Source organism: Hyperoodon ampullatus (assembly GCF_949752795.1).
Source record: "Hyperoodon ampullatus genome assembly, chromosome: 20".
NCBI lineage: Eukaryota > Metazoa > Chordata > Mammalia > Artiodactyla > Ziphiidae > Hyperoodon > Hyperoodon ampullatus.
Genome location: NC_136933.1, coordinates 3,654,764 through 3,670,176, shown reverse-complemented (window position 1 = coordinate 3,670,176; position 15,413 = coordinate 3,654,764). Strand labels below are relative to the sequence as shown.

Genomic DNA, 15,413 nt, shown 5'->3' with positions numbered 1-15,413 from the left:
CGAGCCCGCCACGTCGGCCTCACGGCGCGGGTGCCCGGGGCCGCCCGGCTCCCCGCGGAAGGCGCCCCGCCGTCCCGCCCAGGCCGGGGCCCCGCCGGCGCTCGACCGCGCGTACCTCTGCACCGCGGAGGACACCTCGCCAGCTCCCGGTGACCGAGGGCACAGATTGTTTCCGGGGCTACCCGCCACCCTCGCGGGCGACCACTGGCTGCCTCCTCCGGGCCGGGAGCGCGGGCACGGCGCACGCGCACTGCCGCGCTTCCGTGAGGGCGCGGCGGGGACCCGCCGGCGGGGAGCGCGCGGGGGCGACACGCAGCAGGCGGCGGGCGCGGCTGTGCGCAGTGCTGGGCGGCTGCGGCTCGGGCCGGGCCGGGCCGGGGTCTCGGCGGGAGCGGGGCTGCGGGGCTGCGGGGCTGCGGGTCCGCGGGCGGGGTGGGCGGGCGCGCGCGCTGCCGCGCGGTCCCGACGGGCCGGAGGAGGAGGGGCGCCGGTGACGCTGCGGGTGCTGCTGCCAGCTCCGGACGGAGTCGGCGGCCGGGCGGAGGACGGACAGGCCGACCCTCGGACGCAGCCCCGGGCCGAGCCGCGGGCTTCCTGGCGAGGCAGGGCGGCCGCGAGCCCGGGCGGGAAGATGTTCAACGTGGAGTCCCTGGAGCGGGTGGAGCTGTGCGAGAGCCTCCTCACTTGGGTAGGTGGCGACGCGGTCCGGAGGCCCCCTCCCCCAGGGCGCCGTCCTGGGATCTCCCCGCGCCCCGGGCGGGCGCCGAGGGCGCCGGTGCCGTCACATCCGGGGCCCGGGGCGGGGGCCGGGACGCCGGTGCTGGCGGCGTCCACGGCGGGAGGCCCGGCTGGGTCCGAGGGAAACTCGCGGGGCCCGCGGGGCCGGGCGGAGGCCGAGGACGGGTGCGGGCGGCGCTGTCACCAGGCGGCTCCCCGCGCCTCCGGGGGGCGGGGGGGGCACCCGAGACCCCGGCCCGACGCTGCCGCCTTTGTTGTCCCGCTCGCCGGGACAGCGCAGCCCTGGAGGATGAGCGGCGCGGGGCGCGGAGGGAGAGGGCTTCCCGGGAGGGCGGAGGGTAGGAGAAGGACCCGCAGCCCGGCCTCCGCAATAGGAGAGGAGAAAGTGAGCGGCGTGGAGGTGCCTAGGGAAGGTGTTCGAGGTGAAAATAAGTCTGGAAGGTGTTTAGGCATCAGTAGTGGGACTCGACATTTGGGGGGCAACGTTGTGCCATTCTAATTTTAAATTATCAAATGCTAGGATTCTCACATGTGCATGTAAATACGTGTTCCGTTCTCATGCCAACTAATCGTGCCTTTAGCAGCCTCTTGTACAGGTGGACGTAAAGCCCAAGCTTGTGTGTTTCCCAAAGTGCGGTGTCAGTTCCTGGGTTGTGCCTGTGTGTGTATCTACGGGATAAACCTGGTGCTTCTTTGGGGAGCTTTCGTTTTACTCATTGCTAAAATGTTAAATACCACTTTTAGAGTGCAGCACTAATCTGTTTAGGGAGGTGACTACAGCATTTGTATTAATGTGCAAGGTGAGACACAGATGCCAAACAGATTCAGTTTAGCGTGCCTTGGGCGATAAGCTTAGATCCCTGGAGTACAGACATCACTGCCCTGTGTGGGGACATTTGGGTGGCATGCTTAGAGGGCCAGTGTCCTAGGCTGGTTGTAACAAACATAATGAAAATAGTCAGATTTTCACAATTTGGCTTATGTCACAAATTATGTTTTCTGAAACAGAATATGTACAAGGGTAGATAGAGCTTGATCTATTCAGTAACTTTTGTATTAAGGCATTCTTGGCATTTCAAATCGTTTGCAATAATATATAGTTAACATACAGTTTACAACTGTAATGGGTTCCGACTTAAGTGGGGAAATGGGTTCCCCTGCTGCATTTTAGAGAAGAGAAAAAACAGATAAGCTGCATAATGTGGCCACAGTTTGACTAGGGGAGAGAGAAAGGAAAGAATTACCACATTCTTTGATACTGTGGAAGGAATGGATTTGGCAGAGGTTGTAAACAGAAGATTGAGGATCTGAAGGTGTGCAGTTTTGAGTCTACCTCCTTCAGTGCTAGAAAAAAAAGGCAAGAGGGCAAAGATGAGGAAACATTGAATCTGAAGTAGGGTTACGTTGTTTAAAGTCTAGAAAGACGAGTCACGGAAACAAAGAGGTGTGTTTGAAGGGCAACTGCCGGAAGGTGGTGGTCAGTGCAGTTATTTGGGTGAGAAATGCTAATAAAAATACAGAGGAAGAATCACAGGGAGACGTCTGAAGGGGTACTAACAGAAGCACACTGTGGCCACATCTATTTAAAATCTGGTAAAATGTTAAGAAAATAGAGGTAATCCAGGTTATCAGCTCTAGAGAGAGGTCAAGGAGTCTGGTTTTGTAGAAAAAAAGGCTTTTTGAAATTTCACTGGAAGGCTCATCAAGGAAAATTTCTGGGGAAGAGATTATCAGTGACAAAACTGGAGGGCAGAGTGCAAACAAAGATATACAATTCTAAAATTTGGAAACATTTTAAAACGTTGTACATTGAAATGTTTCAAAATAAAGTTGAGGTTAAACGCTGGGTTTGTTCTCTTTTCGTTGTTGTTATAAAAAGCAGAATAAATGTCCACGTGGAAAGTGTCTGCCGTAGCTGAAAATGTGCATTCACTCTAGTAGCTCCCCACATAGCTGAAGGCCAGATGAATGCTGAACACAGTTCCAAAACCAGAAGTAAGGGGGGAAAATGTATCCTATACATTCCTAAGAAAGGACCCCCGTTTAGAATCATTTGCTCTGTTTTGCATAAAGTTCTAGCCAACTTGGTTGTGCAGTTTCTTTGCACACAGCCGGTGAGAGGGTGGCTGCCACATTCAGCAAAATGCAGGCAGCTGTCAGTGACAGAGAAGACCCGAGAGGTTCAGCCTGGGCAGTCTTTGAGCTGACAGCCTTGTATACGTCAAGAGCCTCCACATTCAGTTACCGAAGATCATAATTATGATCCTGAATATCAAATAAAAGTTTATTTTCACTACACAGCATTTAGTTTGAGATCAGAGGTATGTAGTACATATTAGAAGTTCTTCCACCAGAGATGGTTAAAATAAGAACTCAGGCACTTAGAGGGATGCCTATTAGCCACCTATGCAGAGTTCATTTCTGTGGAACCTCTCAGTGCCCGAAATGCTGGATAAATTGCTATTGTATCAGAAAGGTTACTAGCCCAAGAACCAAATGTTCCACATTTTTGTTGAAAGAGGAATGCTTGTTAAGAGACAAAGTATCATCCTACCAAGGGAAAATGGTTTAAGCTTAAATTCCGCATCAAAGTTTATGCAGTAAGAAAGTTGAGCAGGATGGGCTGGAAAGTTTCCACTCTTAACCTCTCTCCCCACCCTCTGAGTCAAAATGTACTCTTACCTGTTAGAAGAAATCTGCCCTACCTATTACACCTGTCAAGCCTAATTTCTTGAACGGTACATGGAAAGATTGCTCTTTCCTAGGTTAAAGAGACTGAAAAACCAGAAAGACTCTGGAATGCCGCCAACTAATGGCACAAAGCTAAGTGGAGCAAGAATCATGACCACACAGGTTCAGTACATTTCTTCTGGGAAACCCAGCAACATTAACATATCCTTGTAATTTTCATATTTAGCAGCCTGTAAAATGGCATGTTGGTGTTTACAATTAGGGAGAGTATAATTTTTGTGGTGGTATCTCCCCCCTTCCATTCTCTCTGTCCTTCCTAACTCTTAGGTCCTCTAATGGAGGAATAAAGGAATCAGATGTACAAAAGCATGTATATTTTTTAAAGCTTTAATTTTTTTTTTTTTAAACTGAGGGCCAATATGACATGTTAGCTAAGAGTATAGGTTCTGAAATTTGACCACCTGGGTTCAAATCCTGACTTTGCTTCCTACTAACTGTGGGTAGCTTTGGACAAGAAACTTCACCTATGTTTTGATTGCATTCACTTTAACACTAAGAAATGTTTCCTATGCATTAGTATTGATCAGCATAATTGGAGGGCTTGTTAAAAGGCTGACTGCAAGGCCCTGATTCCAGAGTCTGTAATTCAGTAGGGCTGAGCCAGGGCCTGATAGTCTTCATTTCTAACAGGTTTCCAGGTGACGCTATTAGTGGCCTGAGGCCTACACTTTTGAGAACCACGGCTCCAGAGCAAGGTTTGTGAACCGTAGCATTACTGACATTCTGGGCTGGATCATTTTTGTTCTGGGCACTGCTCTGTCATCCTGGTCTCTACCTACTAGATGCCAATAGCACCCACTTAGTTGTTCCAACTAAAACTGTCTCATAGGGAGCAAAATTGCCCCTGGTTGAGAATCACTACTCTAGAGAGTGTAATTCCAGGTGATCTCATGCTTTACCCTTCTCATGCTTTTGTGGGGGAAGGTGAGGTGGAAGTTGGATGGTGTTAATAGAGCTCCTTGGAATTAAAAGAGAGGTTATGACCCTTCCAGCAGCGTGTCACGCCCTAATGTGGTTAAGTGCAATTATCTTTAAATTTTACTCTACTTATTGGGCTTCCCTGGTGACGCAGTGGTTGAGAATCCGCCTGCCAATGCAGGGGACACGGGTTCGAGCCCTGGTCCGGGAAGATCCCACATGCCGCGGAGCAGCTAAGCCCATGCGCCACAACTCCTGAGCCCGTGCTCTAGAGCCTGCGAGCCACAACTACTGAGCCTGCACTCTGGAGCCCGCATGCTACAACTACTGAAGCCTGCACACCTGGAGCCCGCATGCTACAACTACTGAAGCCTGCACACCTAGAGCCCGTGCTCTGCAACAAGAGAAGCCACCGCAATGAGAAGTCCGTGCACTGCAACGGAGTAGCCCCTGCGTGCAGCAACAAAGACCCAAACACAGCCAAAAATAAATAAATAAAATAAGTACATTAAAAAAAAAATTTTTTTTTACTGCTGTCCTGAAACACCCTGTAGATTTTAACTCAGAATTTATGAGAACTGGTAGGTGATAGATTTTTTTAAAAATTAAAATATACATACCATAAAGTTCTTTTAAAAGTGCACAATTCAGTGCTTTGTAGTATGATCACAGGTTGTACAGCCATCACCACTGTCTAATTCCAAGAACATTTTTATCACCTCAAAAGGAAACTCCATAGAGAGAGTTTCTCTGGGATCTACTTTACTTTTACCTGTTAGAAATGAAGACTATCAGGCCCTGGCTCATCCTCTAGCCTTCATGAGCGACTATTTACCTCAAGAGCCAATTCAGAGAAAATAATTGCTTGGAAGCCACATTTAAAAAATCAAAATGCACATAGTTTTAAGTCCCAAGAGAGAAACAGATATAGTCTTACAAGTAAATTATTTGCATTATTGAATTACCTGCTTTATTGAGCTTTTCCTTATGCTTGGCCAGAGGCAGTTTTCTGATCTTTCATCCTTTACATTTGGTAGTGGGTTTAGATCAGAACCCTTTGGATCAGAGGGTTCCAAGTGCCAAAGCAGTGCCCCGCCACATAGCATTATTTGATGAACTTGTTAAAAATAAACTACCAGCCTTCTTCAACTTCCCAGATGACTCGGGTGTACACCCAGGTCTGGGAACTACTGCTTAAGACTTTTACAAATACGTAATGTCCATTTGTTTTTCATTCTTTAAGCAACACACCCCTCCATAAGGTATTTTTCCCAACTTCTAGATTGAAAAACTGACATGAAATGAGGTAAAGTGGCATATCCAAGGTCACACAGCCAGCCGATTAGGAGCAAAGCTGGGGCTGGAGTTAGTTTACATGCAGAGCGTGTTCAGTGAGGGCTGTTCTGGGCCAGGTCGATGATCAAGAGATGAGTGAGGTGTGGCCCTCACCTCTGCTCGTTTTCATTCTAAGCCTTCAAGAAAGAGATGAATTCAGCAACTGTAAAACGAAAGTGGGTGCTTCTTTCTTTTCACACTGCATTGTTATTACCACAGTACCATTGACGAGGCGACTGGAGAGAGTGTGGAGTGAAATTCAGTATCATTTCCTACAGATGATGTTTATTTGGTCCATTTATTCATTTACTAACGATTTATTGAACCTCTGCATGTATAAGGTTAGTGTCAGGGGGTAGCCTGCAAGGGCCCTCTTTTCATTACCTCTCCCAAGTAGACACCTAAGTAGAAACCACCTGCTATGCGATCTTTAAGGCCATTTCCTTAGCTCCCGCCGCCATAACCATCTCTACCCACAAGACTGTCAGAAATATGAAGAAGCTGCTGACAGCACTTGCTAGTAGTTCTTTTTTTGAAGATTTGATAGATGACACGGCACAGAGAAGTGGACGCTCACCAACTGTTAGTAAATTGCTACAGCACTTGTTCAGGGTAGTTTGGCAATATTTATCAAAAACCTTAAAACGTTCGTACACTTTGATCCAGCAAATTTACTTCTAGGAATATAACCCTGTAAGTAAAAATGTATTGAAGGCAGGTGGTCCCCTGACCATCATTTGCAGGGTTTCCATTGTCATTACCTAGTTTGACCTCATGTGTTAACATACAAACCTATTAACATAGGTCTCCCTGCAAGCCTTTCTTCATAATGCAGCTGCTGTGATCCTTATACGATGCAGATCTCATGGCCTCACCCTCCTGCTTAGAATCCTTTGCTTAGAATCCTTAGAATCTCCTTGCTCTGAGGATGAAGTCCTAATGTGACTTGAGAGGTTTTGCACAACGATGCTTCCTTCTTTAACCCTGTCTTTCCCCGTTCTGCTCTCTTCCCTGTTTTCTCTCTTCCTCTGATTACCATACTCCTCCATTTTACAACCTATAAACTGCAGAGCATGGCTTGTGTCTATCTATTCTCAGTGATTTGCTGCCTTCTAATTCCTGGTTGTGTTCCTGAGTAGAATCATTGCTGGCTCAGCTGTATTATTATCTTGCTCAGAAATAATTTCTACTAATTCTCAGCCGTGTTATGTTAGTTCTGATTCATAATACATTTAAAACCAAAATGAACTGAATAACCTAACTGTGTGATTTCTACATCTGTATAAAGATATTTTGGTTCTGAGTAAAAGAAATCTCAGCTTGGCCAGGCACAAAGAAGAAATGTATCTCACATAATAGGAGGCTTCTAGATTTTTAGTCTAGTGGCTCAATTTTGGCCTCAAGGACCCCGTTCTTTCTGTTCCTCTTCTCTGCCATCCACTGCATTGGCCTCATCCTAACGGTCAACAAGATGACTGCTCGTGGCAGTTGAAGCAACCAGCACGTTTATCCACACCAAGGGGAGGTTGGCTTTTCTTTTCCGGAAGCCCAAGTAAGCCTCTGTTTGCATCTGTTTGGTCCAAATTGTCTTTGCCTGTGCACCCATGAGCCAGTCACTGGCAGAGGGGATGAGGGTACCGTGACTTTCTTAGATGATTTTCTGTGAGGAGGATGAATGCGGAGAAGCCGCCCAGTGTCCACCACCATTTCTCTTTTACCAAAAGGAAAAAATTGCAATAGCAAGCTGTGGGCAACTTCCAGTAAGGGAAAACCTTTCACAGTGTTCTGCTTTTTAAAACTTATTCAACTCCCAGGATGAGGTAGAAGAGGTCTAAGAATTCTTCTATATGGTTAACCATGGAGTCTTTTTTTCTCTTTTTTTTATTTCCTTTTTCCAGATCCAGACATTTAATGTGGATGCACCATGCCAGACCGTGGAAGATTTAACGAATGGGGTTGTGATGGCCCAGGTTCTCCAAAAGATGTAAGAATAAATTGCTTTATCTTTTTGTATGTTATTATACCTGGATATTTATTAGATTGAAAACATGGACAAAAAAATAAAGTGCTCGCATGAAACACGTGTTGCGCGGAGACCGAGAACTGAGCAGCACAGGTGGTTCCGGCAGCCTGTGCTCGTTTAGGTACAGATGGACCAGCTGCCAGGGTAGTTAGGGCTGCAATTGCTGCAGTACTCCAACGGCTTCAGCAGAATTCTTTCTTCCTGTGGTTTTCAGCATAAGCTTGGCAGACATTTTCCTGTTAGCGTCCAGATTTTGCCATCATAGAAGGATCTGAGAGGTCTACTCTGTCTTTAGGGCTCTACTCAGACGTCGTCTTACCAGCGAGACCCTCCCTGCCCACCCCTAGAAAATAAGCGATAGCCATGCCCTGTGCTCCGTTTCCCTTTTAACCTTCCGTATGCTTCTCAGAAGTAGGTAACACCATATCGTATACCATGTATTTTGCTTGCTTATTTGTTACCTGCTGCTTCCCCCGACACCCATCTGCAGACAGACAGACAAACACACACACACATAGTGTAAGCTCCACCTAGAGGCAGGGTGAAAACATAATAGTTGTAAAATTGATATTGTATGGCTGTCTTCAACTTCTGACCTAGGAAGTCTTCAAATACAGGATTACCTGTGAATTTAAGATGTCAGTAAGTTTGATGTGATTTGGGGGATACTTTTGTCTTTTGAAGCCCTGAGCCCTTGTCAGCCTGAGACACTAAAGAATTTACATGGGACTTGCTGAGATTTCCTGCAGCTCTGTTGAGAATCAGTATCATCGCGAAAGGATTCTTGCCGTTGCTCCCCTTGCAGTGAGCTGTGTAGAGCTGCCCGTCTGGAAGCTTCTCAAATGCCTTCATTTCAGAGAACCTACCTGCCTTTCACACTGGCAGTTCATGCTTGAAAACTATAGCTTGCTGTACCTTTCTTCTGCACCTTACATCTCTCCAGACATACCAGCATGCAGACTTTCTGGCAGAGCTCAAGAAGGCTCTCTTGAAACTGACCAGCCCTGGTCTAGCACTGAGAAGAGGGGTCTTGTGATTTTCGTGGACACTTTTGAGTGGTGCTCTAATAACGTTTAGCTTTTGAATGGTCTAGAGCAGCGGTCCCCAGCCTTTTTGACACCAGGGACCAGTTTCGTGGAAGACAAATTTTCCATGGATGGTGGGGGAGTGGTGAATCAGGCGGTAATGCGAGCGATGGGGAGGTTGGTTCTGGCGGTAATGCGGGCGATGGGGATGTTGGTTCCACGGGTAATGTGGGCGATGGGGAGGTTGGTTCCGGCGGTAACGCGGGCGATGGGGAGGTTGGTTCAGGCGGTAACGCGGGCGATGGGGAGGTTGGTTCCGCGGGTAACGCGGGCGATGGGGAGGTTGGTTCCGGCGGTAACGCGGGCGATGGGGAGGTTGGTTCAGGCGGTAACGCGGGCGATGGGGAGGTTGGTTCAGGCGGTAACGCGGGCGATGGGGAGGTTGGTTCCGCGGGTAACGCGGGCGATGGGGAGGTTGGTTCAGGCGGTAACGCGGGCGATGGGGAGGTTGGTTCAGGCGGTAACGCGGGCGATGGGGAGGTTGGTTCAGGCGGTAACGCGGGCGATGGGGAGGTTGGTTCAGGCGGTAACGCGGGCGATGGGGAGGTTGGTTCAGGCGGTAACGCGGGCGATGGGGAGGTTGGTTCCGGCGGTAACGCGGGCGATGGGGAGGTTGGTTCAGGCGGTAACGCGGGCGATGGGGAGGTTGGTTCCGCGGGTAACGCGGGCGATGGGGAGGTTGGTTCCGCGGGTAACGCGGGCGATGGGGAGGTTGGTTCAGGCGGTAACGCGGGCGATGGGGAGGTTGGTTCAGGCGGTAACGCGGGCGATGGGGAGGTTGGTTCCGGCGGTAACGCGGGCGATGGGGAGGTTGGTTCAGGCGGTAACGCGGGCGATGGGGAGGTTGGTTCAGGCGGTAACGCGGGCGATGGGGAGGTTGGTTCAGGCGGTAACGCGGGCGATGGGGAGGTTGGTTCCGCGGGTAACGCGGGCGATGGGGAGGTTGGTTCCGGCGGTAACGCGGGCGATGGGGAGGTTGGTTCAGGCGGTAACGCGGGCGATGGGGAGGTTGGTTCAGGCAGTAACGCGGGCGATGGGGCCGATGGTTCAGGCAGAAATGCGGGTGATGGGGAGCGATGGGGAGCGGCAGATGGAGCTTCGCTCACTCGCCTGCCGCTCACCTCCTGCTGTGCATTCCGGTTCCTAACAGGCCGCAGACCGGTAGCGGTCCACAGCCTGGGGGTTGGGGACCCCTGGTCTAAAGAGTTTCAGTGCAGCTCTTAATAAAAATTATTTGTGGGCAAGTGGGCCTAGCTACGTGAGCTTTCCAGGTATGTGTCATTAAATGAATATTTTGCTTGTTAGCTTGGGTAGGATTTCTATTGTAGAAACCAGAAGAAAGACTGTATGAGTGTATTATTTTACCAAATCAAGATCGTAACATGCATTATATTCTGCAGAGTGGTTATTCTCATTTACCAAAGTCTTGTGGGCATATTTCTCATCAATGTTTAGTTTTTTACATTTTTTTTCCAAAAATGAGTTCCTTTTATCCTTTTGTTGTGGTATAATGTAGACCGAAAAGCATACTAAAAGAAGTGATTAATTTGTGTGTAGTATGTATATATTGTATGTATATGCACACATGTATACACACATCCATGTCACCACCACCCAGACTGAACTGTATGACATTTTGAGCCCCCAAATGGTCCCCCTCATGCCCCTCCCTAATCAATACCCTTGCCTCAAAGATAGCCATGGTTCTGATTTCTACACCATCATTCTTATAAGTGGAATCATGTAGTTTATACTCTTTCGTGTTTGACTTCTTTCACTCAACATAATGTCTGTGTGATTCATTCATGTTGTTTTATATTGTCTATTTAAGTAATTGTATAATAACAGCTTCACAGAAGCTTCCTCCTTTGTCAGTTTGATGTTTATTGAACGGCTACTCTGCATCCAGCACTGGTGATGCAAGGATGAGCCACAGTCCACAGGGTAATTGTGTTCAGGGAGTTTATAACCTGGGGAAAAACGGATGTTAAATGACCAAGGAAACAAAACTGCTAGTATAACAAGCACTATAGAGAAATTGTGAAAATTTCTAAGTTAGCAGTTGTCTCCGCAGGGCTAGCATTCAGAAGAGTCCAAACCAGAGATATCAATTTGGGTGTTTCTTAATTGAAGCCATGAGTGTGGATTAAATCACTCAGGGAAGAGTATAGGGTAAGAAGAAAACAAGCCTGAGCCTTGAAGAACTCTTGACATTTAGTTGTTGGTTAGAACATCTACCAGCAGAGGGGCCAGAGAGGTACGGGGAAAGCCAGTGGAGTGTGGTTGCTGAGAGAAGTGGCAGATCTCTTCATTTTGTCTGAGCTACGTGAGAAACTTGTATGTTTCACATGTGAATAGATCTCAGGAGGCTTATTGTTAGTGTAATTTATTTCTCTCTCGTCTTTTAAGTCATTTTCTGCTCGTCTTCTTTCCTGCTTCCAACATCTTATTGCTGCCTTCTGTCTTTCTGTTCATCCGTGTAGGTTCATGTCCCCCTGGTTTTTGTGTGTTTGTTTGTTTTTAATTAGTAGACTTTGTTTTCTTAGAGCAGTTTTAGTTTCACAGCGAAACTGAGTGGAAAAAAGTTTCAGTACGAGATGAAAAAAAGTTCTGGAGGTGGGTAGTGATGATGCTTGCACAACCATTAAGTACGTGAATGTACTTAATGTACTTAATGCCACTGTACACTTAACAGTGGCTTAGATGGTAAATTTTATGTGTATTTTTTTTTTTTTTGCGGTACACGGGCCTCTCATTGTTGTGGCCTCTCCCGTTGCGGAGCACAGGCTCCAGACGCGCAGGCTCAGCGGCCATGGCTCACGGGCCCAGCCGCTTGGCAGCACGCGGGATCTTCCCGGACCGGGGCACGAACCCGTGTCCCCTGCATCGGCAGGCGGACTCTCAACCACTGCGCCACCAGGGAAGCCCTTTACGTGTATTTTACTACAATAAAAGAAGTTTTTAAAAACTGAGCGAAAAGTGTGGTGAGTTCCCACATGCTCCCTGCCCCCACACAGAACTCCCCCCACTGTCAGCATCCCCCCACCAGATGGTCCATTGGTTACAGTTGATGAACCTATGCTGATGCATCAGCATCACCCGAAGTCCACAGCTTACGGTAGCTGTCACTCTGTGCTGTACATTCTGTGGGTTTGGGCAAATGTATCCTTCCTTGTAGCATCGTACAGAATAGTTCCTGCCCTGAAGATCCCCTGTGCTCCCCCTAGTCATCCCCCACCCCTTCAGTCATTGATCTTTTTACTGTCTCCACAGTTGTGCTTTTCCCAGGTTGTTGGGTAGCTGGAATCACACAGCCCGTAGCCCTTTCTGATGGCTTCTTTCACTTAGTGATGCGCATTTAAGGTTCCTCCACGTCTTTTCATGGCTCGACAGCTCGTGTCTTTTGAGCACTTACCCCCTCCTTTTTTAACAGCTTTATTGAAATGAAACTGACATACAGTAAATTGCACATTTTTAGATGTAGAATTTGATAAATTTTTTTTACCTGTGGAGATGCCCGGGAAACTATCAAGATAATGAACATCCCAATCACTTCAAAAAGTTTCCTGAGTCCTTCCTTCCAGCCACCCCTTTCCCATCCCCAGGGCAACCACGGATTTGCTTTCTGTCGCTGTAGATTAATTTGCATTTTACACAAATTTATGTAAATGGGCTACGGTATGTTTTATTTTTTGAGGGAGAGGGTGTGGCTTCTTTCATGCAACATAAAATTTTGAGATTTATTCATGTTGTTGCCTGTCTTAATATAGTCCATGCATATTCCATTGTATGGATATACCACAGTCCATCCATCCGTTCGGCTGCTGAGGAACTCCTGGGTTATTGTAGTTTTGGGCTGTTACAAATAGAGCTGCTGTGAACATCAGTGTCCACATCTTTGTATGGACATATGCTGCCGTTTCTCTGGGGTGAAGTTCCACCTAGGGGTGAAATGGCTGCAACATGTGGCAGGTGTAAGTTTAATATTTAAGAAACTGCCAAACTGCTTCCAAAGCGGACGTACCATTTATGTTTTTACAAGCAGCGTGTCAGTGTTCCAATTGCACCATGGCCTCACCAGCACTTGCTGGGGTTGCTCTTTTTAATTATAGCCATTCTAGTGGCCGTCTAGTGGTGCTCATTGTAGATTTTATTTGTATTTCTATAATGACTAGTGATGTCGGGAATCTTTTCTTGTATTTCTTGTATTTATATACATTTACTGTATATATATATGTATGTATACATATATATTTCTTCTTTGGTGAATTGTTTGCTGTAATCTTTTTTTGTTTGTTTTTAATTTCTGGGTGTGCAAGCCCAGTGCCCCACCATGACTCTGGGATCTGGGACATCCCTGGGACTGTGGGGCCCTCTGAGGGGCGGCTGGCCAGACCATGTCCACACGCTGGTGGCCACACGCTCACGTCCGCACACTTCCCCACCCGCGGGCACTGGGTCAAGGCAATGAGGCTCAGGTGGGGTTACGAGTTTGTGGCCACACCTGCCTTTGAATCTTGGCTGTCCCTTAATAGGTGCTTGACCTTGGGCCCATAACCTTCCTGTACTCAGTTCTCTTATCTGTAAGTTGGGGAAACTACCTATATTTTCAGAGTACCTGGAACGTAGTGAGCTTACAAGAAATTTTAGCTGTTGGTATTATTTCAGTTAGCTAAAGGCATCATTATACACTGTAAACAGTGTATTCCTTCATTCATCAATATAGGAATTTTGAAAAATTTTATGTTTACTTATTTTTTATTGAAGTATACTTGATTTACAATGTGTTGATTTCTGCTGTACAGCACAGTGATTCAGTTTTACATATATATTCTTTTTCATATTCTTTTCCATTATTGTTTATCACAGGATATTGAATATCATTCCTTGTGCTCTACAGTAGGACCTTGTTGTGTATATACATAGTAGTTTGTCTCTGCTAGTATCAGTCTCCTAATTTATCCCTCCCTCACCTCCTTTCCCCTTTGGTGACCATAAATTTGTTTTCTATGTCTAAGAGTCTGTTTCTTCTTTGTAAATAAGTTCATTTGTGTCATATTTTAGATTCCACTTATAAGTGACATCATATGGTATTTGTCTTGCTCTGTCTGACTTAATTCACTTAGTGTTACAGTCTCTAGGTCAATCCGTGTTACTGCAAATGACATTATTTCATTCTTTCTTATGGCTGAATAATATCCCATCGTATGTATGTACCACATCGTCTTTATCCATTCATCTGTTGATGGACATTTAGGTTGCTTCCGTGTCTTGGCTGTTGTGAATAGTGCTGCTGTGAGCATTGGGGTGCATGTATCTTTTCCAATTAGAGTTTTCTACAGGTACGTGCCCAGGAGTAGGATTGCTGGATCATATGGTAGTTCTGTTGATATTTTTAGAATACTGTTCTCCATGGTGGCTGCACCAGCTTATACCAACAGTGTAGGAGAGTTCCCTTTCTCCACAACCTCTCCTGTTTGCTGTAATCTTTTGCCTATTATTTATTTATTTATTTATTTATATTTATTAGAGTATAGTTGCTTTACAATATTATGTTAGTTTATACTGTGCAGCAAAGTAAATCAGCTCTACGTATACATATATCCCCTCTTTTTTGGATTTCCTTCTCATTTAGGTCACCACAGAGCATTGAATAGAGTTCCCTGTGCTGTACAGCAGGTTCTCATTAGTTATCTGTTTTATACATAGTATCAGTAGTGTACATATGTCAATCCCAACCTCCCAATTCATCCCACCGCCCCGCTTTCCCCCTTGGTATCCAAACATATGTCTGTGTCTCTATTTCTGCTTTGTAAATAAGATCCAGTTTTTTCAGATTCCACATATATGTATTGATATACGATATTTGTTTTTCTCTTTCTGACTTACTTCACTCTGTATGACAGTCTCTAGGTCCATCCATGTCTCTACAAATGACCCAATTTTGTTCCTTTTTATGGCTGAGTAATATTCTATTATATATATGTATCACACCTTCTTTATCCATTCCTCTGTTGATGGACATTTAAGTTGTTTCCATGTCCTGGCTGTTGTAAACAGTGCTGCAGTGAACATTGAGGTGCATGTGTCTTTTTGAATTATGGTTTTCTTTGGGTATATGCCCAGTAGTGGGATTGCTGGGTCACATGGTAGTTCTATTCTTAGTTTTCTAAGGAGCCTCCGTACTGTTCTCCATAGTGGCTATATCAATTTACATTCCCACCAACAATGCATGAGGGTTCCCTTTTCTCCACACCCTCTCCAGCATTTACTGTTTGTAGATTTTTTGATGATGGCCATTCTGAGGTGTGAGGTGATTCCTCACTGTAGTTCTGATTTTGCATTTCTCTAATAATTCATGATGTTGAGCAACTTCTCATGTGTTTGTTGGCCGTCTGTATGTCTTCTTTGGAGAAATGTCTATTTAGGCCTTCCGCCCATTTTTTTATTGGGTTGTTTGTTTTTTTGATATTTAGCTGCATGAGCTGTTTGTATATTTTGGAGATTAATCCTTTGTCAGTTGTTTCAGGTGCAAATATTTTCTCCCATTCTGAGTGTTGTCT

General features: G+C 46.4%; 1 protein-coding gene across 1 annotated transcript in view; it reads left to right on the top strand.

Annotated features, from left to right (window-relative positions):
• Positions 1-631: 631 nt before the first annotated feature.
• The window catches only part of HOOK3 (hook microtubule tethering protein 3), a gene marked incomplete at its 5' end in the record, with an annotated part of 97,104 nt that continues 82,322 nt past the window's right edge, over positions 632-15,413 (top strand). The window contains 2 exons of the mRNA XM_079726530.1: positions 632-688; positions 7,641-7,726. Of these exons, the coding sequence (XP_079582656.1) occupies positions 632-688; positions 7,641-7,726 (143 nt within the window). The remainder of the gene's footprint in view (positions 689-7,640; positions 7,727-15,413) is intronic.